The sequence below is a fragment of the Aulostomus chinensis genome, chromosome 20, assembly GCF_037954235.1.
Source record: "Aulostomus chinensis isolate RoL2024-O1b breed Wild chromosome 20, RoL_Achi_v1.0, whole genome shotgun sequence".
NCBI classification, from domain to species: Eukaryota; Metazoa; Chordata; class Actinopteri; order Syngnathiformes; family Aulostomidae; genus Aulostomus; species Aulostomus chinensis.
In genome coordinates, this window is record NC_141339.1 from 22,736,645 (window position 1) to 22,763,815 (window position 27,171).

Here is a 27,171-nt window from a genome sequence, read left to right on the forward strand (position 1 = left end):
CTAATAGTAAAGGGAAATGAAAATAATCTACATAATGCATTAGAACATAAAAAGAAAATACAACATAAAAGCACATTAAAAGGATGGAAATGGTAAAGTGAAGAACAGAGACGTGCTGTAATTAAAAAGGAAGTCTGAGGCAAAGGAAGTAGAGAACACCAAAGTGTTTTTTTTTACCTGGATTTGAAGTGAACGTGAGAGAGAGCCTCCTAGTCCAACTCTAAATGTTCTGTTTGGACCCTGTGGGAACGTCTCGCAGAGCCTTGCCCCGATGAGAGCCTCACAGTTGCTGGGTTTGGTGGTTTATATCCTTAGAGAGGAAGGTTCGAGACCTGCTCTTTGTGTGAAGTGCCTTGAGATGGCTTTTGCTGTGATTTGGCGCTGTATAAATAAAGATTGATTGATTGGCTGATTGATTATATCATGCGTGTCTCTTTGCTCTGTCCCACTACAGAATGCAGAGGTGTCGGTGTTTGAGGTGAACATCCGCTTCGTCGGGGGGCTCCTGTCTGCCTACTACCTGTCTGGGAAAGAGGTAAGAAACAAACTGAGTCATCGTCACGCCGCCTCTGCAGACGACCGAACGCTGCAGGTTGCTGCTTGTAGGCTGATCCACTAAAGCAGGGCTCTGTCCACGACAGTTGGCTGGTTGAACCAGGAGGTGTCACTCTAGCTCACATCAACCAAATTACCGATTAAGTCACCTTCTTATAGTGTGTGTGTGTGCGTGTGTGTGTGTGTGTGTGTGTGTGTGTGTGAGAGTGAGAGAGAGAGTGAAATCAGAATTAATTAAGCATTTGCATCTTTGCTCATGCGTAGAAAAATATTCAGGGTTAAACCACTGAGTGAAAAGCCGTGCCGATCACCGTTTTCTCCGTCAGTTTCCGCGCTCGCTGCTGTGTTGCACTGGAGCAGTTGAGGCGAGCGTCGTGCCTGTGTGGTACAACCCCTGACACGCTAACCCCCGGTAAGGGATGACTTCTGTGGAGCCGGTGCAGCAGGCTGCAGGTGTGACTAATGAGGAAGATGGTTGATTTTTCCATGTCAACGTGGAATATGTCCTGAGAAATCCCCAGACCAACATTCTTCAGAAAAATGAGAGAGGAAAGAATTTCCTCTGGCCTTCGAACTATACTCATAGCACCAGTGTGTGTGTGTGTGTGTGTGTGTGTGTGTGTGTGTGTGTGTGTGTGTGTGTGTGTGTGTGTGTGTGTGTGTGAGACAGGAGGCTGTGAAAATGGCATCGGTGAGGTTTTACTCTCACATCCAGTTCCACACTGCCAATGCAGGGATTTTGTGTCAAACTCACTTTTCCTCAATATCTTCTTTCCTCCCTCTTTTAATTATACGCTTCAGTTTCTTAATGAATGATGAGTTCCCGCCGAAGAATGGGTAACCCTGCAGATCGCCTGCAGTGAAAGCTGTTAAAAGCCCCCCCGCTGACGTCACAAGAGGGGATTTCAGTCTGACTGGCATTGATCTTCAAGGCCGTTGACACTTCTTCTTAAATCTGTTCTTTAATGCACACGCACACAGGTACAGCACACACACACACACACAGAATCTACAGCATCATCACAGCACTGAGTGAGCTGGAGTTTCAAGGCTAAGTGCTTCTTTATTAGCAGGCTGAGATAGTGCAAGTCAGACTGGGAGTTCTCAGCTGGCAAAACCCATTTTCAAGTTCACTGAGCGTTGCAGTGCCTCAACACGTAAATAAGATCTGGAGGAACATCATTTTGTGTTTGTCAAGAGGTTGATGTCAGGCCTATAGTTTACCTAACAATACCAGCACCGGCGTAGACGACTGCAAGAGGTGGATTTCTTCACTTGATCTTTTTTTTCCCCCTCTAAACACAAAGTACGTCCGCGTCGTGCGTTGCAAACTCAGCATTTGTTGTTGTTCAGTTGCATTTTAATCACAAATCAAGGAATAACAATCAGCCAAAAATAGCGTCATTGAAAACCCACCAAGAAGAATGAACCAAATTAACCGAACACATTTGGAAGAGAAGCAAAAAACAGTCAGACGGGGCAACTCAACAACTGTTGGAGCGCTCGGAGGTGGAGCTGGGTATTGAACTCCGGTGCTTTATTCTGATAGTTGATATTTTACATCGCAAAATTGCCTCGAGTGGAAAAATGTCAGCATGCTGAAACATTAAACTTCAGAACGGAGCCGCATTTTTGGTGAACTGGATCGATAATCCGTGTTAAGAAATGGATTTGAGGCTGTGAGGAAGCCAAGGAGTTGAACACGAATCCAGATGTTTGTAGCGAAGTGTGTGTTTTTGAAAAAAAAAAAAAATTCTTTCCTTTTGGCTGAGTATCGTTCAGGAACCTGTATCAAAATCCAGGAAGTGACATCTTTACAGCAATCAATCAACGCATCTGAACGGAATGAAAATGGTTGTAAACACACTGTAAAATGGGCCAAATTGTTGAAACCAGCGCCAACGCGACCGCTGACTGATGAACCGTAAACAAAGGTGTCTTCCTTGTGTCCTGAGAGCACCGAGTTTCCCTCTCAGCTTAATCTGTATTCACACTCAGAACAAAAGCTGTGGAAAACGGGGCAGGCAGGTAGCAGATCATCTCAGCTGATAAAGCTCTTTAACGCCTGAAACACAGGAAGCCGACTGTGACTCCTTATCGTCTCCCAGCAGTCGCTCCATTCCTTCTTTTCTTTTTTTTTTTTTTTTACGAGAGTCAATCAATTCAAAGCTACTCTGTATTTCATCAGCTCCTACAGATGGTCCTCTCCTTCAGCTCCAGGTCAGGGTCCCTGGGAGGGACGCTGGGGGGCAGATGGATGGATGATGGGTGGCCTTGGCGGTGACTGAATGTGGCTGAATGAGCTAACGACAACTCCGTCTGATGGATCTGGTTCTTTGATCCTGAGAAAAAGAAAGAAAGACAAAAGAAGAGAGACCGAATACACCGATGGAGAAATATTAACGCCGACTGGGTGGTGCACGCGTGTTGTCGCCACAATCCTGGGTCCCAGCGAGACACACAGATTCAGTTCCAGGGGTCCCAGAGTTGGACAGATTTTGTCATGAGGGGGTTCTGTTTCAAAGTGCTGGAGAACTGCAAGAACACGGTAAAGTAGTGTGGGAACGATTTGGTGACGTTAGATCTGTTGTGCTGGATTCCCAAGTAAATAAATTAAGTGGCGTAAAAGAGGAACAGGCAAATATTCAACACACCCCAACCAACAGGAAGAGAAACTTGCCAAGTATGAACACACACATTTCTATGTATGAGCTGGAGAGTGAGCGGGAAGAATGAGGTTAACACTCGGTTTACTAATTTCCTCTGCCAGGGAGGTCATGTGTTTGGCTGCGGCTCTAATTAGGGCCCGAGCTTGAAAGTGCCAGAGTCCAAACGCTGGCGTTGGCGCTGGCTTGTGCTCTCTGAGCGCGTTCTAGTTCCTCAGTGGGGAAAGTGAAGCTGGTGTGCACGCTGACACTGCCCAGAACGCAAGAAGATGGTGGCAGTGGATTTGAACTTGTACTCTTAGTATTTGGATAAAATGGGTCAAGAGAAAGAGGCAGAAGAAAAACAGCAGTGTTTGGATGTGGGACATCCATATTTAATCAACATGACATATCCTGGTTGCTGTGTTGGTATAAGGAGCGCATCGGACTCAACAGATAAAGACCTCAGATGGGGATTGGGCTGAGAAGAGTTTTATCAGGATGCATCCACTTTAAGAGCAAAGGAAAGAATCATGTCAAGAGGAGGACTGGGTCTCTCTACCTGTCTGCCTCCGAGTCAAAGAGACCTGCGCCTTTGATGAAAATTTGATCAGTAAAAGTACAGCTGGTACTGTCAGCATGGCGGTCGACTGGCAGGCTTTTAACGTCCCTGCCTGCATACAAATCACAGCAGGTAACCTCATTGGCTGAAGAGAAGGAAGAAGCAAATTATATCTGTGAGGAAGCTAACAATGTTTGGAGAGACGGCGAAAAGATAAGGCTTTCATTTCCCATCGGAGGAAAGGAGGACGGACAAAAGATGAGCAGCGGTGAGGAGGAGAGAAGAAACTGAAGCGGCTGAGGAGGAGACAGAAGCTGACAGAAGCACAGAGGAACGTGGCAACGGAGGGAAGCAATTAAGAGACATGTGGAACATGGAGAGACAGTTAGCCTGTCCATGTCAACTAACCTGTAAAAACCTTAAAGGAAAAAAAAAAAAGAAAAGGAAGAAGAAGAAGCCCGGGATCTGCTCCATCAAGTTCCACGGAGGTTGACACTGTCGCTTTGATAGTTTTCTGTCTTGATACTGATTCAGATACCTGAGCCCCTAAAGGAAACAAAACCTCCCAAGATGAATCACTGTTGTTATCGTAGGATCGTGGTCGTGATAAAGAGGAAAGGAAACGGAAGGAGAGAAACATCAGAAGTATGAAAAGAGGAATTCTAATCTCCAGGGGAGTTAGAGACAGAAGAAAGTGAGGCGTTGGGGAAGGAAGGAAAGAGAAATCGGAATGGGACTGGAGGTCCAGGTGGGCTTTTGCGGCAGGTTTGAAGAAGTTCCCTCACGGCGTTATTGTGACGCGACCTCGACCTTTGACCGCCACAATCTTTTTGACTCGTACTCGAGTCCCAGCGGACATTCCACTCCCATCAAGTTGTCCTTGAGATTTTGGGACCGAGTGTGTTATTTTGACCTTTGCGCCCTGGAATTGCTCAAAAATATCATATTTCAAAACTGCTCTACCTTCATGTTTTGCCTCTCGTTACGGCAAACACTCACCCCGGCGCGATTCTAATGAACCGCCATGATGGGGCCTGTTTGCGATGAAAACTAATCCCAGTCTCTTGTCCTCGTGTCTGACAGAGTAATCTGGTGATGGCGGGGATGAGCTGCCTCCTTCATCTCTCGGAACAATCCAGATTAGAGCTCAAATCCAGCCGTGAACACAGGCTCCATTCTCAGGTGGATGTCCCCAGACACGTTTTAAAGCAAATTATCAGCTCATGATCCTTTTGTCTTGGCTGAAGAATCGCTGCGGCTTTTAGCCTTCGCCGTGAAGTCTTCGTACATGGACTGATGGTGTTTTTTGTCAGCGCTGAGCTCAGAGTACAGACAGGAACAGTATCAGCAATTTATTTGTTGTTAACATGTAAATGAGCTGCATTGTAATGCACAGGAACAGGGAAGCCTCATGAAAGCTGCTCAGTAAAATGACTCGCATCTCCGAGGAACGCAGATTGTTTTCCGTAATGAGGGATGTTCTTCCAGTGCGTGGGCAGAATAATTGGTGTTTCCACACATGTGGAGGGGAGACATCAATGCTTAGAGCCACTCAGCTCTGTTTTGTACCTCTCATATTGGGAGCAAGACTTCCTGTTAATCAAGTTCCGTCCTGATGTGTCCGGACCCTCTGATGTCTGTAAGCTCTTTTATTATGTACAGTACATGGAGTGAATTCCTGGTTGCTGTCACTCCTCTCCAGTCTGGTCAAAACTGCAGCCGAAATAAGCCTGGTTCATAATAGAGTTTTACATGATGCAGAGGCGCGTCTTCTACAGAAAAAGAAAAAAGAGAGAGGGAGAGAGAGAGAGAGAGGGAGCAAATCCCCAAGGAAAAAACCACTCCGGTATCATCTGAATGGATGAGGTTACTCTGAATCTCTTGGAGAATCAAGAACATACCCTTTTTATTTCTCCCTCCCAGACATCTGTTGCACATTACGAGTCCCGCATGTGTGAGCTGCTGCGCGTCAGCTCAGTGCGTAGATTCTGCCTCCGACTGGACGATCATGTGTGCAAAACCAAGGCCGGTCCAGAGTGCTGACTCTCAGTCGAGCCGGGATGCCCTGAGTCAGGCCCTCAAATTTGCCTGGCTGAGCTCCTTATTTTTTGAGGGAATTCTCGCTCGGTTTGGCTGCCTGTGCTTTGATGGTCGATCAAAAATGACTTGAACGCAGAAAAAGAGAGAATGTTAAGATCAAGGCAGAGACACAAAGAGCTGGATTGTGAGTGGCAGGCTCTCAGGTGAGTGGTGGGAACCGTAATGAGTCTGAATCTCTTTAAATGTTGCCCAGCCATATGGCTGGCTGGGCAATAGCAGCTGCTCGCCTCAAAAAATTAGATCACTTGGTTGCCTCACAGGTGGCGCTGACAGCTTTGTGACACATTTATGAAAGTAGCCAGAGGTGCTTCATCACATCAAACTTTACGATTAAACCTTGAAACGGGAGACTCGGGTCGCTGGTGAAAGCCAAAGTTGGAGCCAAAGCAATTAGATGTTTACTGTCCAAACGCAGCCGCGTCCACCATCTGACGATAACCCCTGAGCTCCAGTGGTCAGATGTGGTTCATGTCCCAGCGTTTGCTCGTAGCTGCGGGTCAAAGGGTAATTACTTATGAATCACATGTGGTTAAGCTCGCGACTGGCTTTGTTTTTTTGTAGCCTGGAGTTCATGTTGCTCACAGCTGAGAAGCACAAGCGTGAAGCCTTCATGTGACGTTAAACCAAATACGGCGTCTCATTTTGCGCCCGTTTTTCTGGCTCATTACAGAGGCGTCAAGTAAGGCCACCCGGCCTCCCCTCTGGAAGAGCAACAGAAGGCTGTTGATGACTGAGCAGAACAAAATAGAAACTCTCACATTTATTCCACTGATGTTCGGCAAAATGTCTCAAGATTTGCCTTCATTTACACTTAGTTGCCCTCTTTTGAAGAACTGATCTCATTGTGCAAAGTGGGGTGGCAGCGAACCTTTATTATCACAATAAAGTAAGTTCATTGCTGAAGTTTACTACCGTCGTCACGCATTCACCCCGCTTCCCTTTGTCCATCCAAGACTCTTCTCTTTCTCTCATACGTGACAGAAAAGGTTGCAGAACCTCATGATTTGGAGGTCTCGCACCAGCAAGTGTTTGATATTTCTGCCTGATAGAGGGACTAGAATGATAAACCGATCATCAAAAATCTGGCGACAGATTGTACGTTGATCGACGAGTGGATGACGCGCCGCCACGTCAGACAGAACCGAAGTCCCTCGCTGCCTCAGCACATGAACTCTCCCCACCGCGGGAAGCACGTGTGGCGGTAGACGCTGGCCTTGGCAGAAGAGCCGTGCGGAGAACAACAAACGAGATGAGTGAAGTAATTACCTAAAAGGCTTGAAGGAAGTGCTGCGGGCCAGCTCTCAGATAATGGGAAACACTGCAGGAAGAGAGGGGGAAGCAGCCGCGTGACAATCGGAGGCTGGCTGGCATGACAAAAGGGTTTTATAGTGGATGGTGGAGGGACTGTGACATGGAACTTCTCAAATGTAAAATGAAAGCTTCTCCTCTTCCACACTATTGTAATCTATTTTGTTTGCTGTGGGGTTTCTTTTTTTAATTCCTCAAATGTACACCAGGAGTGGGCGTACAGTGGAATACGATCAGTTCTTCGAGTTAAGGATATCGATACTTTAACGATTCCTCATTCCTGTTTTTAAGAGTATATTTTTCCCCCAGCAGATTTATGCTAAAACTCCTCAAGTAGTTCCTCCTGGCTCTCGCTCCCTAAAGGTGGGCCAGCTAGACTGTTTCTCCCCAGTTTGCTGGAGGAAACCCCGTGCCGATGAACTCTGAAGAAGAATTCAAGTTTCTCGACAAGACGAAATGTTTTTCGCCTCTTCCTTCTAATACAAAAATAAGTCCTGCAGCAGATGAGCTTCAGCTTGACATAAACACTGACTTCTTTTAAATACATACGTAAACACTGGGTGAAGAGTTATCGTGATTAAAGTGTTTCCCACACGGCGCAGCGCGAATGAACTTAAATCTTTGATGCAATGACCATAAAGGAGCTGAGGCAACAACTCGTCCAGACAGGAGCGTCGGCCAAATGCTGAGAAGACAGACGCCTCTTAATCCCTGGCTGGAAACGAGTGTAGGCCGGACACGGGCTGGCAGCAACACACACACACACACACACGACACAAGTACAAAGACAAAACACACAATACCACCCCGCCCCTTTCCTAGAGGTCCATGGCAGCAGGAAAATGCGATATATCAGATGGACATTTTTGATCAAAAGCATCAGTCGCCTTTGGATGTAAAGAATTCACTCACAACGGACAAACACCTGCAGCTGAAAGGAAATTTATAAGTAGTTTATTAATCAAGAATGTGCAGCAAGGACCATTAATCACAGGTTAGCGAGGAGGTGATCATCTCTTGGGAACGTCCTCATTCTCAGGGTTTTTCTGGCCGACTTGTTGGCAGCACTTAGCGAAGCGACAGCTTTCTTAAAGAAACTGACGGATGTGTGTTGGATATTCACTTCTCCGACTCAAACCCCAGGAGATCAATAAGAGCCGAGCGAATCGATCCCGTTAGCTTAGCAGCTTCTGTAACTGCTAGACGGGTGTTCCATGGAGTAGCAGAGCAGGTAAGGTTACATGAGTAAAACAGGAGGAGAGCAAGCGAGTAGTATAAGTACACAGTACAGAGTACACGAGAGAGACGGGCGGATGTTAGCATACGTCAGCAACAGGCTGACGCCAGAATCCTTGGACTTCTGGTCACAATTGTTTCACTTGAAGAGATTTTCTTTGAGTACTGATCCAATAAAGAATAAACAGTCAAGTTTCCCAATGAGCCCCAGTTTTTCTGAGTTATCGACAGCATTGTGATGATAAAAGGTTCCACCTCATTTTAAGGAAAAAACATGAGAAACAGTTAGGAAATACTGGCACTGTTCGATTAAACACAGATGAGTTGAGAGCTAAAGTGTCCCATGTTTTTCTACTCGTTTTTCATTCTGCTCCGACTGGTGGAATGTACTTTTATCTCAGGACTTGCCTTGGACACAGAACACACGCACGCACGCACGCACACACACACACACACGCACACACTCCTCAACAGCCAGATGCCAGCTCATTGACACAAAACCACCCAGTGTGTAATCCTGTCTCTGACGTCTGGCTGCACAGGTCAGCACAACAACCTGCACTACTGACCACTGGCAGCTGAGCCATGCCCACACACACACACACACACACACACACACACACACACACAGTAGGATGTGATGTGTTGGATGGACCCAGTAGACGGCTTCAATCCTCAGGAAATCCCATTCACTCAGTGAGAAAATTGGCTTTGATGCTGGGATAGAAACCACCCCATCCCTTCTCCGCGATCCTCCTGCTGTAGCCAAGTAAAGCGCCTTAAATATCGACACACACTCAGCCAAGTAAAGGTTCTTTACCAACACTAGACAATTAATTTTCTGGATATCTATCTTAATCTCTTTTAGGCTGGTCTAATCTGTTCTGAGGAGAGTGAAAGCAGGATTGAGAAGTGAAAAGAGGAAAGACTTGTGTCTGGCAGAGACACCCTCCCACTCCATCCTTTCACCTCAAGTTATTAAAGGCGCCTCTTTATTCCATATTTCTCTTTTGCTTTAGATAAGTGATGAAAAGGGCTGTGATGGGAGCTGTCTGGAGCAGCGGTCACCAACCTGCCGAACACGCCTCCGTTGGTCCCGACGCTTCCTTTCACATTACAAAACGCTGTTCCTTACGGGGGTTTTTTTTCTTTGAGACGTGAAATAATAACCCTGTCCTGTACCGCTGGAGGATGTGGTTGGAAAAATAATCAAGTCCTGTGTCAGTGAACGTTTTTTTTTTTTTTGAAAACCCATTCAAATTCAACCCTCACTCTCGAGTCTCTCTCACACACACACACACACACACACACACACACACACACACACACACACACACAAACAAAAACCCCCATCACTGACACTTACGTATCACTTATATCAGAGCTGCAAATGCAAATGTTGCCACTGCTTCACATCAGAAGTCTTCAGCTGGCGACACAGGGCGGCTTTTTCCTGAGGGAGAATTAAAGCTGGCGCTGTATTCGGTGTTGATGGGAAAAACAAAGCATCCATAAACTTGAGGGCCACGGATTTCCCGATGTGGGTGTTGTGAGTCGCTCTCTGTGTAATTGGAGGGTTATGATTGGGTGCAAACTCTCACCTAAATGAAGCAAATGCAGGACGATAAAACGGCCTCCTCTTTCTGAGGATTACAATGCTCTGTTTTAATTTAATCTCTTTGAGAGCCTTTCTTGGAAGTGGGAGCAGCCGGGAGTCACACACAACGTCAAATATAGATTTTTCCTAGAATGGGGTGTAATACTCATCGGTGTGCAGCGCCACAAATTACAGCATCCAGAATGACCGTGAAATAAATCAACGCCTCCCTCTCGAACCTGTTCGGGAAAAAAAAACCAACCCTCGACACAGTAATCCCCACAAGGGGAGCATTTCCAATTACCTCCGTCGCTGAGGACGATGAGGCTAAATTCCACCGCGTCCATCCGTGGCACCATCCGAGCCTCAGCGACGCCTGTGATTCCACCGTGGGCGCTTCATGTCACGTCAACCGACCCAGAGCAGATAACACCAGCGGCGGAATTCCGGCAAAAAGCCCCCCAGAACTTGTTCCGATTCAGGTTCTGAATTTGCCTTCACGAGTCACGTAAGCTGGTCAAGTTGCTGTTCAGTGTACTGCACTTAAACTTTTACTGCCTTCAGTAATGCAGTTAAATTCCTCTTTGGTCGGACCAGTTATGGGCCTCATATGAGCCTAATCTCATTGCTCATGTCAGAGTCCACAGGCTAGCGAGGCTGTTCATCTCCGCTGGCTGATGTAATGGGATTAGCCCACCGAGCAGACAGCAGGCCTGGGCCCTCAACAACCACCATGTGCTAGACATGCAAACACACACATCCCTCATCCTGGCTAAGTGTGTTCTCAGGACCAGTCAGCTCTATTGTTCTTTCAGTACTTTATTAACACACACACACACACACACATGCTGTCAGATACACACAGCCACTCTGAGCAGTGGACTGCTTGACACGAGGAAAATTGGTTTGGGCTACTGAGTCACACTGGGACTGAGCCTTCCTTCTTTAGTGCGCTACGCTAAGGCCCGCGTCAGTGTGCGTGCGTGCATGCGTGTGCGTGCATGCGTGTGCGTGCTGTGTCCACTAGTGTGTTTGGAGTTCAGGCAGTTGTCAAGCTTGTGACCTCTGAACCCTGTGGACTGTACTGGAGAAGAGGAGGGGCGCTCCACCTCCATCTGACATCAAACTTGCAGGTCACAACGCTGTTGGTGGAAGATTTCTCAACGGCTGGGATGCTAAGATATCAGTGCAGCTCGTGTGCACTTGCTAACAGCCATGGGACAGAGCTAGCCTGTAGCGTTAGCATCAAATATGGGGTCTGATAAGTTCCTTTCTGTACTGTTAACAGTCGCCCAGTAGTCTTGGCCTGGATGGGGTGTTTGTGTGGACGCAGATGTGAAAGCCCAACACCGATAACTCTCATTTTTCATGTGGAAAGATTAGCATGCAGACCCTGCTGAGGAGCCTCTTTTCTTTTCCTGCTCCACATTTGCTTTATTTTCTCCTCGCGCTTCTTTTGTCCTACACGAAGGCTCGCTGAGCGGTCGGCCATGTTGGTCTCACTCTGTAAGCCATTCCTGCTGTGTAACATTTGAACCTCCTCCAAGAACAACTTAACAGGTGCTGCGGTGTTTAGCACAGCCAAATAAGGGGATTTGAGTACAAGTCCAACACAAAACCCCTCCACAAACCCAGCAGAAACAACAGACAGCCTGCACTGACACCTGCTACAGAACAATGTTTCAACAGCGTTCCTCAGCAAGCCCAACTAAAAGCTCAGTAAACCTTCTGAAGAAATGGCAGAATCCTGCTCTTGGATTTGTTTAGGCTTTAACTCCAGAACACTGAAATCCTGGCAGAGAGCTGCAGAACAGTCACAACTGGCAACACTGAGTCTCAGGAGGGGATCGCACCGTATAGGTTTGACAACAGCAGAGCATAACTGTAAAATTACTCCTTTTTTTTAATTCCTTTTATTTTTTTTTAGGTCAGCATTAACTTTGGGACGCACGAAAAGCTGCTTTGTTGTTGTTTTTTTACCACATTCTTGGCCCGACTTTTTTCCCCCCAGTTGATTTATTTGGAAAATGTTGAGACGGCTGCAGCAGTTGAGGAGGAATGGTTGTGCTGGGGAAATTCTACTGCGCTGCAGAAGCAAAGCACCAGCGACAGCAAGACGCGCCGCAGCGTGACATGGATGTTGAGGCGATGTAAGGATGGTGCAGCGTTCAGTGGGAATCAGACCACGATCAGGGGGCCCCTTTGGCTCGAAAAGTTCAGCTCTGTCGTTCATTCTCATATTCAAGGATTGTGACCCACCTCTGCTTTCATAGTTCAAATAAGGCCAAGATCTTTTCTTCTGCATCATATCCATCATTTCAGAGGAAGCACAACCATCCATACCAGGCTACAGCGTGTGTCCTTGTTCCCTGCACGTCATATTATCAAACCTTCATATTTGTCCAACAATGGGACAGCTGATCCGTCCCAGGAGTGAGCTGCTGGCCCGGTCGGAGGCAGGTTATTGTTGGAAATGTCCCCGGAGTTCGGGTCTGTTGCTTTGATTCTTATTGGTGTCAGCTGGCCTGCAGGGAGGCCGGCTGCTCTCCAGTCCACTCTCATCGGACCTTATCTCTGGCCCTGCGAGGGAGATAAGGCCGAGTCCTTGTTAATATAACCTCCTTCACACACTTTTGCACACACACACACACACACACACGCATCTTTGAGTGAAAGAGGAAGCAGAACAAGGGCCTGTGCCGCCGCTCACACACGCGGGTATTATCAATCTGAGGCGCCATCTAATCACGGCTTAGCGGCTGACGCTGACGTTCCTATTGTAGCGTTTTCTCTCTGCGTTTGTATCTCTAACTTGTTCGGCTGTCATTCATCCTGTCAGCTTTTTATCTGCTTTTACATTTTGTGTGTTTTTTTTTTTTTTTTCCCTCTGTCCTTTGTGACTGTGGACTAACTTCTGCTGTCACCGTCTTCAAAAAATGCATTCAGGTTGTTTGGTCGCTTCTATTCTAGTAAACAGGATGCTGCTTGATTAATTATACAGCTGTCTGATACGACCATGCATATCCTGTTATAGCACATAGCCTGAAAATCCAGTGAATGAATTATAAATATATATATACAGTATTTGAATATATAATTACAGAATGGTGGGGCCACTTTATTCTAACAACAACACCATAAATCGAAGGCATGTCATTTTTCCCCTCCTTTATTGGTACCTTTTGTGCTCATTTGCAATCAGGCCTGCTAGTTTTGATGTATGGAGCGTGAAAAGGCAAATAGAAACCACTCAAACTTTAGTTTCAAGCAAATAAATGTTAGTGTCCTGAGAAACATCAAAACCCAACGTTTGTGCGTTGCATCTTGTGGATTTCCTCCTCTACTGTGGCATTTAACCCTCAACCGTGTAAGTCAGGACCGTGTCCTTGCAGATGTGGGTTGCCATGGTGACCATGGCCCTTCCGTGCTCATGATTCTGTATCTCATGTTCCTCGGGCAAAAACTGTTTGCAGCATCTGAGTCTGAGGTCTCTCTTGACCCGTTAACTGCACTTACATAGCTGCCATTGGTTCTCTCCCAGTTCTGATTCCGTCTGAGGTGGTGGGAGGTTACTGGTTACTGTGGCGACTGGTTGCAATGGACTTTAATAGTTTTCTAGACCCTGTTTTGTTTTGACCACACCACACCACATAAGGAAATCCTCTTTTTTGTTCTGGCCGATCAGAGTCCAGCTCCCGGTTCATAGTTTGTTTACCGTGCAGTTTCTGTCGATGAAAGCGAAGCGTCGACCAGTGACAAAACTCTGACCTCATAAAGGGTTTAGTCTGACACGACGTCGTCCTGTCGCACAGCGCTGATGCGCAGCTTTACTGCAGACTAGATCAGCCGGCTGTTAATGCTCTTTGGAGAACTGGGAACTGAAATTGTAGTGAAGAAAGTTTACAGAAAAGAAGGTGGCTCTGGTTATGAACTCAAACCCGCTGAGTCACCATATCTCCGTGGCTGTAATACCATTTGGACCCAATGTAATTAAAGATCTCGCATTGCCAGAGCATGAACCGTTGTATTTTAGGTCTGGCCCGAGGCTTTTGCAGTCATTTTGAAACAGTTCCAGCAAACGCCCTGATTAAAAAGCTATTGACCCGCACACTTTCACTCCCTGACTGTGAAATACCAAGCATTATAACGCTTGTGTACGCTCGTTTTTAAATACATCTCCATCAAGCGTGGTGTAAATGTGGCATTAGAATGCAGCCGGGCTTTGCTTTGCTCAGTAGCGTGAAAAGACCAAGAGTTTCCTTGGGCGAGACTGGAGGGCTGCAAGCTTTACCCATCAAGCCGCATCTCTGATTGGAGCGAAGAGCAGTTAGCTTAGCTCCCCAGCATTAGAGGATGGGTCTGGTGATTTTCTGCTGTTTCACTGCTGACAGCAAATCCCATGAAATGACCAAAGGCAACAATAAATTGACCCTGCAGCACAGAGCCAGAGCTGCCTGATAAAGCCTGTTCCTCAGTGCCTGGATGTTCTGTGTTGTCAGAAACAATTAAAATCAAGTAAGTGAGACCCTCAGCGGCTCGGGGTGACTTCCCCACCACCAGCACGGGTGGTGTTGGTCCCCTGTGCTGTCACGACAGCACCAGATTTATTCATCACCAGAAGATTAACTAATTCAATATTAACTCCTAGCTGAGCGACATTTGTTTGTTGTTGGAAATGTTTTTATTGTTTAAAAAAAAAAAAAAAAAAAAGCAGACTATTGCCTCCTTCCTCGCGAGGTCTTTCAGGCACGTCCGACAGGGAGGAGGCCTCGGGGCCGACCCAGGACACGCTGGAGGGATCATATCTCTCGGCTGGCCTGGGAACGCCTTGGTATTCCCCGGACGAGCAGGTGGAAGTGGCTGGGGAGAGGACAGCCTGCGCTTCCTTGCTGAGGCTGCTGCCCCTGCGACCCGGACCAACCAGATTAGCGAAGGACGACGAAGACAGAGACTTTTACCACCTGTACTCTTAAAGTTTGTTTTCCATTCAAACGTGTGTTCTAAGGGATTTGTGTATACTGCCTGTAAGGAAAGGTTTTTTTTTTAAACTAAGTAGAAGACCGAAAAAAGTATCTGAACGAGTCCTTAAACCTGAACGGTGGAGCAGAGCTGTTCAACATCGAGAAACACTGCATTTCCCTGCCCTTGCTCAGGTGATGGCGGACTGAAAAGATTCCGCTGGTCAAAGGATGGGTTCGCTGTGACGGGCCCGTGTTGGGAAGGAGAACAGCAGCCACGCCGTCTTTCTGGTTTCACGCCGGCCTCGACCGAAGTACGGAGCCTTCCATTTTTTTTATGGAACTAAAGCCGAGCGCCCCATCTCCATGGCGGACACTAATCCTCCAATCAGCTGTGACTCCAACCCCGACTGTATCATATCATTGTTAGGGGGACAAAATAAGTCCAAATTTGAGAGGGTGAAAATGTAGCATGCCCTGAAGCTCTTTGCTCAATATTAATGCCCAGCACCAGCGCGGTGCCTTTCAACTCAGCACCAGGCAACGGGCTGCTCTGTGAGACTTACAGTCCAATTACATCAGCTGTCTCCGTGGCTTTGTTACTAGGTCTCTGCCACTGTGTGTGTGTGTGTGTGTGTTCATCATCTGTGCATCTGCAGGATCTCAGGTCCCCTCTGATGTCTTTTTGATGTTAGACTGGTGCTTTTAAGGGCACGAACAGCAGGTCCGTCTTTCTAGCATGTCTAACCTGGTTTCCAGAAAGTTGGCATGTGTGTGTCTGCGAGTGTTTTCATGCCTACGAGCTGTGGAGATCTGAGGACTTTTTTTTCCCCCCAGGTAGATAGCAATTCGACAGGTAGCTTTGTTTAACACTTGTGCTACACGCCGCCTTAAAGGTCTTTGTTCTCCTTGCAGAAGCTCCGTCTTCCAAACGGCTTCACTGCTTTATTTTTTCACAATACTAAACTCTAATCTTTGCTCCTGAGAGGTAATTGTCCGTCCATCGTTCCGTCTTCATTGTTTTTTTTCCATAAATAATTGATTGAAAACATTAGAGAGGCTGTGGGTCAGTGCCTCCAACATGTGACCTTCACCCAAGCCACTAAATGATCACCTGCCTCTCCCCTCAGCTAACCAGAGCGTTTTACCATCTACTCCTCCATCGTTTTGGTTTTTACAGTCAGCAACCTCACTCCTAGCAAGCCGCTGCTAAAAGCTCCAACTAACCCAATGTACATCACCTAGACATCACCACCGCCAGGTGGCTAAGGTTCCTGTCTAGCTAGTCAGTATGATGGGGCCTGGCGATAAAACGAGGCACCATGGACGGCACATACGAGCGTCCAGCGTCCAGTGATCGGGAGAGCTGCTGGTTCAATCCCCAGCAACTATAGACAGTGTGTCCGTGTCCACATACACACTGGAAAAGGCCCCGTGTCAGAGTTCATTCCCCTCACACCAACAACCCTGAAAACCCTCACGTACCCCGAGCAGCAACAGGGAGCAGATTCTCTGTTCTGTTGCAGAGACACCAGAGATTTCTTTGTTTGGACCAACAACAAGGGGAAACTAGTCGTAGCATCGAGTGGTCAAGGCCCGAACCAGAGAGCCTGCTTGAGCTGTACGGGTGCATTCACCATGCCTGGCAAAGGGGAAGGAAACACGGTGGCCGAGTGTGTGGATCCTGGATTATTGAGGAAAACCAAAGTTTATGATACTTGCATTTTTATATATCGTTTTTTTTGGGGGGGTGGGGGGGCAAATGAACACCAGTTTATGAACGTTAAAGCATTCATTCAATACTCAGAGGAAGCTTGGCACTTTCGCTACTTCTTAGACATTTTGCAGTCACATATAAAACTCCACTTTTGGATTTTACAGATTTTGTGCTGTAGAACAGAGGAGGGGACTGGATGTTGAACAATGCTTGCCTAAGTCAAGGTTTTAGTCCTTAATCCTGCCCTGCTCCGTGTGGATAGAGCTGATTTACCTGGCTACTCCGGCCCTGTACCCGTGGGTGAGTTTGCCACAGTTCAACACTTTTCTTGCGACTTCACATTTCTGTCACTGACTACACACGGAATATCGCTGTGGCTGGATGCAGTTTTTGCTGACAGTTTGCTCTAAATTCTTTTAAGCTTTCGCGTTTTCAAAACAGCCAGAAGGAAGAGAAATTAAAAATCTATTATCCATGTTGATTTTGCTGTCTTTTAATCTAATTTTACCATCTGTCTCAACAAAGACGAGTCTCTGTAGACTCTGAATGTGTCACTTATCCAATACTTTTTGACAAGCCCGCGAGTTTGTTGTTGGCTCATGTTCTAAAGATGTTTGGGTTCTCCACAAAAAGGCAGGATGCAACCGTGACATCGACTTTATAGTAAGTACGAATCCAAATCTATTATTGTAGGGTTTGGATAATTATGCCTGATTCACATGGGAAAATAATTATTGTTTTAGCCTGGAATGGTTTCTCCGGATCACGAGGACCTTAGACGGCCCTCAAAGCTCCTGGAGGCCGCGCCGCCTCCTCCCTTTGTGTTCTCAGCACAAAGAACCACCACAGAACTGAGTTGGTCTCATTTTGGTGTGTGGTTTTTAAACGTATGGAGTTTCTGCAACGAGAAGCTGTTTTTTTTGTGGGTTTTTTTTTTATTGCAAATTGCATCCTTTCATCACTCTAGGTTGTAAGTAAGAAGGTCGGCTTTTAAAAAGACGCCTCTTCTCGTCACTCGTCATTACCTGCTGTTTCTGTTTCACACCACCACCACAGATCTTGGCGGTGACGGACGTTTACGAGCGATCCTCTGACATTTAGACCCACTGGATGAGTTTGGATTTGTCCTTTCGCTCTTGAAAATTCCCGAGCAGACCGATGTACGGAGGCCAGCCGTTCTCTGGGAGGATGCGTCATCATCCAGATACGGTGCAGGATGTGGCTGCTGGCTGAGCTGAGGGCTCTGGTTGGGTTTGTGTTCGCTTTACCAGGCGGCTGTCACATCAGGCTCTCACCGGTCCGCAGCCGCGTTGAACTCTTTGAGTGAATATTTGACATTTTCCTTTTGATGAAATCCTCTCGGGCTTCCAGCTCAGGCTTGTTCTCTCTGACAAGAGTCTCCAGCGGGACCCTTGAATGGCACTTTTCCTCTCTCTTCGCACACTCAGGCGCTCAGATTTACGGCGACCTTTGCATCTCTCCTACTCGGAAAGCACATCCCGCTCAAGTATCTGTCATTGTTAGCACAACTTCACTTGTCCCACTAACCTTTGTGATAACGTGAGTTACCAGAATGGAATACTCGCGATTCTCCTGGTCTCAGCCAGCTCTCGTCTGCAAGTTAGGGAGCGGTGTGACGGTGTAAAGAACCCGCGATACTGATATGTTAATTATGTGTGATTTCCCTCTTTAACTGATGAGCCAGCAGTGCTAAGTAGGTTGAGCGAGCAGGGAAACCTCCTGGTGTGTGAGTTTATTGTTGGCTCGCCAATGGGCTTTTCATTCTGGTGTCTGTATGTTCCCCAGCCACCCGTGCAGGCCCGGCCTGGGTGGCTCCTCACCGTTATCACACCTTTGGTAACCATCTTGATATGTTTTCCTGTCGTTTTAGCCACCATGCAAATCTGCCCCGCAATCTCTCTCCAGCCGCTCGGCCCGAGCGCAGATACAGTGGTTTCCTCTTTGTCAGCAGCTGCGTTTCCTTCCCACAGATAAGATCAAATGTGAACACGGAAGCAAAATCCAATCACGAGTGGCCACTTGAGGTGCGTTTGGGATCCATCTGACTGCCAGGTGTGAGCTTCAATCTGTCTCAGCTGGATCCAGACGCAACCTGGATATGAAATATTCAGCCAGAACAGAATCCCATCCACCCACCAGACCTGACACGTAATTGCTTATTTATAAACGATCTCACTCCTACATGCAAGGGCTTCTTTCCTTTTTTTTAATGTTTGTCTCAAAAGGTTTAAGACGTGTCTTTCCCAACACGTGAGCGGAACAGAAAGACAGGTCCCTTTTCTGAGGATTTAGTGGCCACACGTGTCCCGTTCAAACTTCCTCACTCCTGAAGCCTCCCTGTCGGCGTCCACTGAAACCCGTCTCTCTCCCCTTCAGGAGTGATCAGAAACAGAATAAAATGAAAATGACAAACTCAGACCTTTAAGCCTTTGCTGCACAGCTGCAATATCTTTTTGTTGTTGTTGTTGGTTTTTTCCCCCCTGGATTCAATGACATTTGACAGCTTCTAGAAAAAGGAAAGATGAATCCATCATTTGTTTCGGTTCCAGTTGAATCAGGTCTGAAACGGGCAAGCAGGCAAATGCTGCTCCAGGTCTGGGTGGTGTTCCATCCCTTTCTAGGGTCGGACTGTCACAGCAGCGCATAAATGATCTGAACTGCTTCCATTACTGTGGAGTCGTTGTTCTATTGGAGGTCGTTTTGCACTTGACCGACGCCGTGAATCAGCCTCCTGACTCTTAGCCCACCTGGATGTTTCCTCCCCTGCAACTTTCCTACCGAGATGGCAATTTTCTATGTAAATTCATTTCCCCCGGTCTTCGTCATTTCCACCGCAGCTCTGTGGGAGGAGCTGACTGTTGAAAATGTGTGGAGTCAGCGTCCACGGTGCCACAGGAGAGCAGGGGAGACATTATCAGGAGTTGGTTGTCTTCGCCAGAGCGTTCGCTTGGGTGTCCAGGCGGCGATGTGCGGAGTCAGGAAGGAGCCAGGCTTTCTAACAGTGAAGTCAAGGATAAAGACCAAGCAGCTTCCTCACCTCAAACCCAGGAAATGACTTCCAGCAGTGACCCCAGAGGAGACGGAGAACGTCTCACATCCTCCGTCACCACTTGATTGACGTGATCTCCACGGGGGCTTCTTCTTTTTTGTTGTTTTGTCTTTTTTTTTTTTCCTTCTGTCTTTTGGGACGAAAAAGCCAGAGTTGATGTCTATTGGCTTTAAAATTTTAATGTCACTGACTCTTGACACGTCTTTTCATCTGCAGAGTGACGCTCACCCGTCACGTCAGCTGCTCCCAGTTGAAGCTGAGGCTGCGTGAAGACGATGGATGTGCGATATTTGAGACGCTTTGAATCGCATGACATGAAAAATGAAAACACTTGTTTGTAATTGTGTGATTTTACCCCCCCCCCAACCCAGAGCTGCGGCTGTTGCAGTGTGTAACTTGATAACGACTCACAAATTGTTCTCTGACTTTGTAAAAGCAGGGAGTCGATTTGATGCTGAAACCCCGCACAAAACAGGTCAGCCACTTCATGTCAGGAGTGAACGCAAGAAGAATTTATCGTCTTCAATTTTTCTACGAGCTGAGATGAAAGCCTGAAGGAGCCGATGAACATTTGGCTCCGACTCTGAAGCCTGACGATGCGTTGAGCCGCCGCCATCCGTCCACGCGGCACCCCGTGTTTGATGTCGGCCGGTCTGACTCACGTTGTGTTCAGTTCCATCAGGAGACGAGTCTCTGCAGCAGAGCGGCTCACTCAATTCACTCTTGTCTTCTGCCAAAAAAAAAAAAAACTTTCCACGCAGAGCCGAGCTCAACTTGGACCACACCGGCTCGCTTTGTAGAGCCGGCCGATCTGTTTACGGTTAAATAATCCCTGCTAGGATCAGTAAGAACTCTGCTGTGAAACACAAGCTGACTAATTACAAACGCTGTTCTCTCTTTAACCACTCAATTAAAATCTGTGTCTGAAAAGTCCTGAGTGCAGTCACAACATCAAAATCAAACCATGCGCTGATCAGGAAACGTGAAACCTGTCTAAAACGGATATGATCATGAAAACGACGGCGCTGGCGGGGTTGAAGTGAACGTGCGAGAGGGAAGAGCTTCGTACTGAACCTGAGCGTTACCTGATCAAGCATCCAGACCCCCAGAGGTGATTCACTAACTTCCCCCTGACAGCAACACATCACGCTGGGCTTCAGTGCCTCCTCAACAACAGGACCTGGAGGGGAATGAAGGAACTCCTAAAAAAATGGAATCCCGTATTTCTCGTTGCATCAAATTAGCGAGAACTTGACGAGTCAGATGACTTTGAAAGGGTTTCTTAGAAGTCTCTTAAACCCACTTTGCTGCAGGCTGAAACCAGGTCACATGATCACCAAGACCTGATGGATCACCAAGACCTGATGGATCACTTCTTCATCTGATCCCAGCTGTTGGGTGGCACCCCCCCCCCCCCCCATAAACACCACCACCTGATCCCCCTTCTCTCTCTCTCTCTCTTTCTGTCCATCTCTCTCTGGCTGTCTCTCTCTCTCTGTCTCTCTCTCTGTGTGTCTGTCTCTTTCTGTCTCTCTCTCTGTCTGTCTCTCTCTCTCTGTGTCTGGCTGTCTCTCTCTCTTTCTCTGTCTGTCTGTTTGTCTCTCTCTCTGTCTGTCTCTCTCTCTGTCTGTCTCTCTCTCTCTCTGTCTGTCTCTCGGTCTCTCTCTCTGTCTGTCTCTCTCTGTCTGTCTCTCTGTCTGTCTCTCTCTCTCTGTCTGTCTGTCTCTCTGTCTGTCTGTCTCTCTCTCACCCTCTGTCTGTCTGTTCCACCCATCCAGGCTCATTAATATTCAAGCAGCATCACCTGCAGCACTGTCTGGTAGTTGGGGGGTGAATTAAAGTTTAATTATTTTGGACAGTAAAAGGTATTCTTGGGAGCAACATCCCGGTTGGATCCCTCGATGAACGGCATTAAAAACTCTGCTGCTGGAGCACAATGAAAGAGTTGATTTACCAGAAGAGAGGAAAAAGTTACTGAAACAGTGAAGAGTATCAAGAAAAATATGAATAAGTAGGCACCAAACTAGCGGAGGTTAAAGGAAAGCACTTCTATTTAATGCCGCATTTTTTTTTAGTTTTCTGTTTTAAGAATGCTTTTTTTTGAAGGATTTCTGGAGCCTTTGCCCAGTTAGCTGGCGTCACAAGCAGGGTCGGCCAAATGTGCAGAAATCAAAACGTAAAACTAAAAGATTACAGCCTGTATTTCATCCGCTTTGTTTTATTTTGCATGAAATTAAAGATCAACAGTCACCACCAAGTGGGACTCAGCAGGCTCCTTTGACGAGGGAAATACTGGAGTTTATAAACTGATGTTTTTGGAGCGTTTAGCTGTTAGCTGTCAGTCTCCGTTAGCTTCAAGCTAAATATATACGTGGCTGGCTCTTACTGCATTCTGGAGTTACACAGAAGCGATGCAGGAGGGAACAAAAACATCTCGATGAGCTCTAGACACCTTTTTTTGAGGACAAAATACACCTTTCTGGGTGAAGTAGCAGCTTCATAGATTCGGTTGTAGGATATCTGGGGGGAGGTATCAGGATTTGGGAGTTTTTGAAGTCCAATCTTGTCTTGTTACAGCGATATCAGAGTCCACCAAAGACCCCGTGGGTATTCTCGTCCACTGCCTGGCCTGACTTTGACAAACGCATTCTGCAGTAGCGCCGCATATTTGTGCATTTATCCCGGCGTGAACGTGGTGTGACACATTCATCTCTCAATAACCACCATAAACTATGGATGCGTGTCAAATTCCCGTCCGCGTGTAAGAGCAGGAGGGTGGCTGCCTTGTAAAACCATAAATATTCCTCCCCGAGGGGTTCTGCTGGGAAGTATTTTTATACCTGTGAGATATTTCCATGTTACACCTCAGTGCTTGTCAACAGTGCTTCCTCCTGCTGTAACTCAGGGTTATGAGTTCAGCCTTCTGGACACCATGTAAAGAGGACGCTGATTGAGGTAACAATAAGGACTTTGTCCTGCATCACCTGCTGCTATTTGCAGGCTGATGATACCATAAAGCCGCCTCCCCCTGCTTACATATTTGTGTCCCGGAGCTGTGTGTCTCTGTAGCCTGCGTTCATCCTTTGATTTCCCTGCCTGAGCAAGTTACCAACCCAGGAAGAGACTGACAGAGAAGACAAGAGCAACCATTCACACTACAGCAGGCTTCTTAACCGCTGAAAAGCTGTCACCCCCTCACAGCGCTGCGTTGGTGTGTGTGTGGTGTTTGTGCATTGCCTCTCCAGTACAGCTGTCAGGCCAGCACCCTCCAAGCGGGGCTCATTCAGTGGCTGCTGAGACCGTCTTCCACTCGCCGACTCGTTCCACGTTTAGTCCTCTTGCTCGCCTGGGGATTCATTAACTAACCGATGAGGTGAAATATTACACTTCTGGGCCCATTTTAATGCTGCCTAAAATAGGAGGGGGATGATGATATATAATTTTTGAAAGAAAAAGCGAGAATTTAAAAAAGTGCTGGCGCTGGCGGATGTACTAGTTTGTCATTCTACTTGTCGAGGTGTCGCCGTCACACCGTCTTCCTTTTTCAAGCCCCAGTTAAACACCTCAGTTTGATGGTCCTGAGGAGGAGGAGCTCCTCCCGCTGCAGGAGAAGAGCCCCGGTGGGCAGCAGAGAAACTGGTCCTGTAGCTGCTCATCGGTAAAGGCAACCATTTGGCCTGCCTCAGACGTAGCTATGTGATTAGCTTCGTGAGGCACAGGTGGGGTTCCTTCACCGTCATCCAGAGACGACGCCGGCGAGTTGGACCGTGCAAACACGCTGGCGGCAGCGGAATTAAAACATCGCTGGTCAGGTGAAGAAAGTCACCGTTTCAAAGTTGTCTGACTGCTTTTGGACGATATGTTGAAACTTTCTTCTACTTGATGTGCTACATCGTAAGTTTTATTATTATATACATTTGTTATTATATATATTTATTATTATTATATACGTCTGGCTTTTGTCTTCGGGGTGACACGTTTAACCAGCATTCAGGTGACTCTGCAGCAGGCGCTTGATTTAGCGTTATTTATCAACGCTCTGGTGCCACATGATGAACACTAGAGATTTGAAACAAGTGCAAAAGTTCTGTGTCAAGCTGAGAAAGTAATCTTACACGGCACAAGTGATTGTCTTTCGTAGGTAAACTGGATCAAATTGTAGCTCCTGGGCCCTGAGCTGGTCTTGCTCGGCGGCAGGAGAGAACTCGGCCTCGCTGACCTCATTTGTGGACGTAAGTAGTCAACAGAAAAGGTGTGTGTTTTTCCGGTCGTAATACGCGAAGAAGTGGAGAATGAGATTTGGAGTGTGGCGGTGTGGAGGAGAATCAGGTTTAAGAAGTTCCTCTGGAGCGCCTGGTTTGTCAGGGAAATGAGGAGGAGGAGGAGGCGGTGATGAAGGGCAGAAAGGAGGAGAAATGAGAGGAAGAGGCCAGTGTGTCGGGATCCGGGAGCTGAGGAAGGTGGCTCCTGTTGTCCCCACAGACAGCATAGCAATCTGGGCCACGTGTCCCACAAGGCCCGCTGGTCACCCGGCGCCCTGGCTGGGTGATTCATCTTAGTTAGAGGAGCTGTCCAGGCGGCTCTCTCAGGACGGACCACATAATCATACACATACACACCGCCAGTGTTCCTGCCAGACAAGTGGAGCTGAAATCTTGATTGGCTGAACACACACATGCACCGGCCTACGTGAATCGTTAAAATCCTTGAGGGGACCTTCCACTGACACCTGCAAAGCCCAAATAAAACCCAAACCTCGTTGTGTCGCTGCCGTCTGACCTAATTTGAACAAACATCCACGTTTTCACCTAATTGAACGATTCAGGACAAAAACGTGGAGCCGAAACTGTGAAATCACACTCTTTTGGTTATCTCTATTCTATTCTCCTCTTCTTTTTTACCTTTTTTCAAACTATTTGTGTGTAAACAACTCGAAATATTGCAGTATGCCGCTGCAGTGCGTGCTTGTACCACTGGCTTTTTACCACCAGAATCTTTTCAGTACGTCCCCGAGTCTCCAGACGTTCCGGCATGTTCTTTTTCCTTCCCGATGCTGATTCCGATACCAGAATCCAAGTATCAGTTGATAAAGAGTATGGATCTGATAGCAGCTCATTAAGGATATCATAATCCTGTGTGAGATGCTTGTAAAACAGTGGGCGGGCCAGCACGCGAGTGTAGAAACTTAAGAAATGATGTGGTGCGAAGCCTCGCATACTCGCCGATTCTGCCACCAGCATTTTAGGCGGTATTGGAAGTATTTCTGATTGTGATATCTGTGTGGGGACGGCTCGTCTTCAGTCAGACCGAATGTCTGTGCCAGATTCAAAGAAATTTACAGAAGGGGATCCTGAAATATCCCAAGAATGGGACGACGGTAGACGACCCAGGTGGTGCGCGGCAACTTGTTTTTCCAGCTCTGTTCGTAAAAAGTATTGCAGTGTTGCAGTATGCGTTGTGTACTATATCATATCACAATGCAGTCTCGATAAACTGGTGAATGCTGATGAATGCGGTGAGGTTCTTACCCGGCGCTACTTCATCCCCAGTCACCCTGAAACTGGTCTCTGCCTGTGCCGTTAGAATCCAGAGGATGTTGTTTTCTTCTCTGGTGACGACGCGTACAAAACTCCCCGCAAGAGTTTATCTGGTTTCTGGGAGCAGCAGGGCGCCAGTGAAGGATGTGGACACATTTCCTGGGACGTGTTCAGTCATGACGCGTACTTAACCCCCGACTTATCCAGAGAAACCCTGCAGTGGTTTCTATTAAGATAGTGAATCTGTTGCACTTCTCACTTTGTAAACAGTCTCGCATCATGCATTCTCACACTAATAACTGCTTTACACACACACACACACACTCACACACACACACACACAGCAAGGTAGTTCATTTTCCTGAAGGATATTTCCCCAGCAGCGTCCAGGTGTGAAATGTGATTATCAACATCAGTTTTTACTAATGACATCAGCCACGAGCTTCATGGCTGCCTGTTCCTCTGTTTCTGTATAATTCATTTGCTTATTAAAGCTTGTTGGCAGTTTGCTTGATGGCCTTGGACACGGGGTGTGTTTAATTTATTCCTCTGTGCATCCCTGCGAGTGTTTTTATTCTTCCCCTCTGTGTGCTCCCGGCATTATTAAAGGCATTAATCACCGGAATCTGACGCCTTGTTACGACACAGTCCCGCCCTCACCGTGCAGCCCTGAACACACACACACACACACACACACACACACACACACAGTACCAGTAAGTATCTTGGTCTGTGGATGCTGTGAGTCCAGTTTGTTGCCTTCTTAAAAAAATAATCGCCTCAGTCATTATTTTTTTTCCCAAAGTTTTCAGAAAACACAAAAAGACTGGAGACAAAACCTCACGGGGAGTTGGTTCAGGTCCAAATAAAAACGAATTAGAAGGGTGATTCTGCACCAGACCTCTAGATGGAGCTCACATCTTCACATCACAATTCTCTCTCTGGCAATTATCAGGAGGCACAAATCAGAGCCACCCACCACGTGGAGTCGTCCCTCTTCTACCAGAGTTACCGACTGAAGGGGGGGGAAACAGGCTGATGCTTTGCAACCGACCTGTACAGTTTTTCGGCTCTTGCTCCACTTCCCTGGTGGGTTTCGTACCGTGTGATCAGCGCCGCTGGTCCGTCTGCAGGAATGTGCAGAAACTACACGAAACACGGGAGAGAAGCTGCGCTTGTTGGGTTACGTTGGGTTTGGCGGAGGTCCGTGCGCTCTGAGTGTCTCCTGCTTTCATCACGTCTTCTTCAGTCATAGTTGTCTTGGATAGTTCAGTAGATAACCCGCATTTGGTGAAGAAAAATGCTGGGCGTCTTTGTGAGGTGATGTTTTAGTCAGAGATCTCATGGTCGCGGACGTTCTGTCAGCCTGCAGCTGGAAAATTGAAATCAGAAGCACTCGGTGTGGATTTGAGTTGATGAGGTTTGCTGTGTGGAGCACAGATCATCTCAGGCTCTGGGATAAGAGAAAGTATGACAGCCTCAATTTAGAATAAAACTCGATGTGGCCGAGTGTCGGGAGGGTAGAACTTGTGATGTCCCAACAGCTTGTTTAAGCTAGAAAAACGCCCTGTTCACGAGATCTTTATGAGATGTTGTTTTTTTTTACTTTTTCATTCAGCCGTTTGAATCGGCCGTGCTCTAAAAACCTTCGTCTGAAAGGCTGAAAAATGTCGGTGGGAAGATGTAGCCAGGATGTCTGGTTTCCACATGGGTCCCCAGATGTTCCCGCTGTCTCGTTGGCCGGACGCAGTGTCGGTGTCGCGAGCTACCCTGTGTGCTCACTCTAGAGGTTGATGCCACATCTGGCTTTCAGGCATCTCTTATTCTCCTGTATTTTTGGTTTTGCAGAAAAGTTGGCTTTGTTCAATGACCGATTTGTACTCTGA

At 47.2% G+C, this 27,171-nt stretch overlaps 1 protein-coding gene across 1 annotated transcript in view; it reads left to right on the forward strand.

Annotated features, from left to right (window-relative positions):
* man1a1 (mannosidase, alpha, class 1A, member 1) overlaps window positions 1–27,171 on the forward strand; it is a 126,183-nt gene that overhangs the window by 64,980 nt on the left and 34,032 nt on the right. The window contains exon 4 of the mRNA XM_086188678.1: window positions 455–535. Within this exon, the coding sequence (XP_086044804.1) occupies window positions 455–535 (81 nt within the window). The remainder of the gene's footprint in view (window positions 1–454; window positions 536–27,171) is intronic.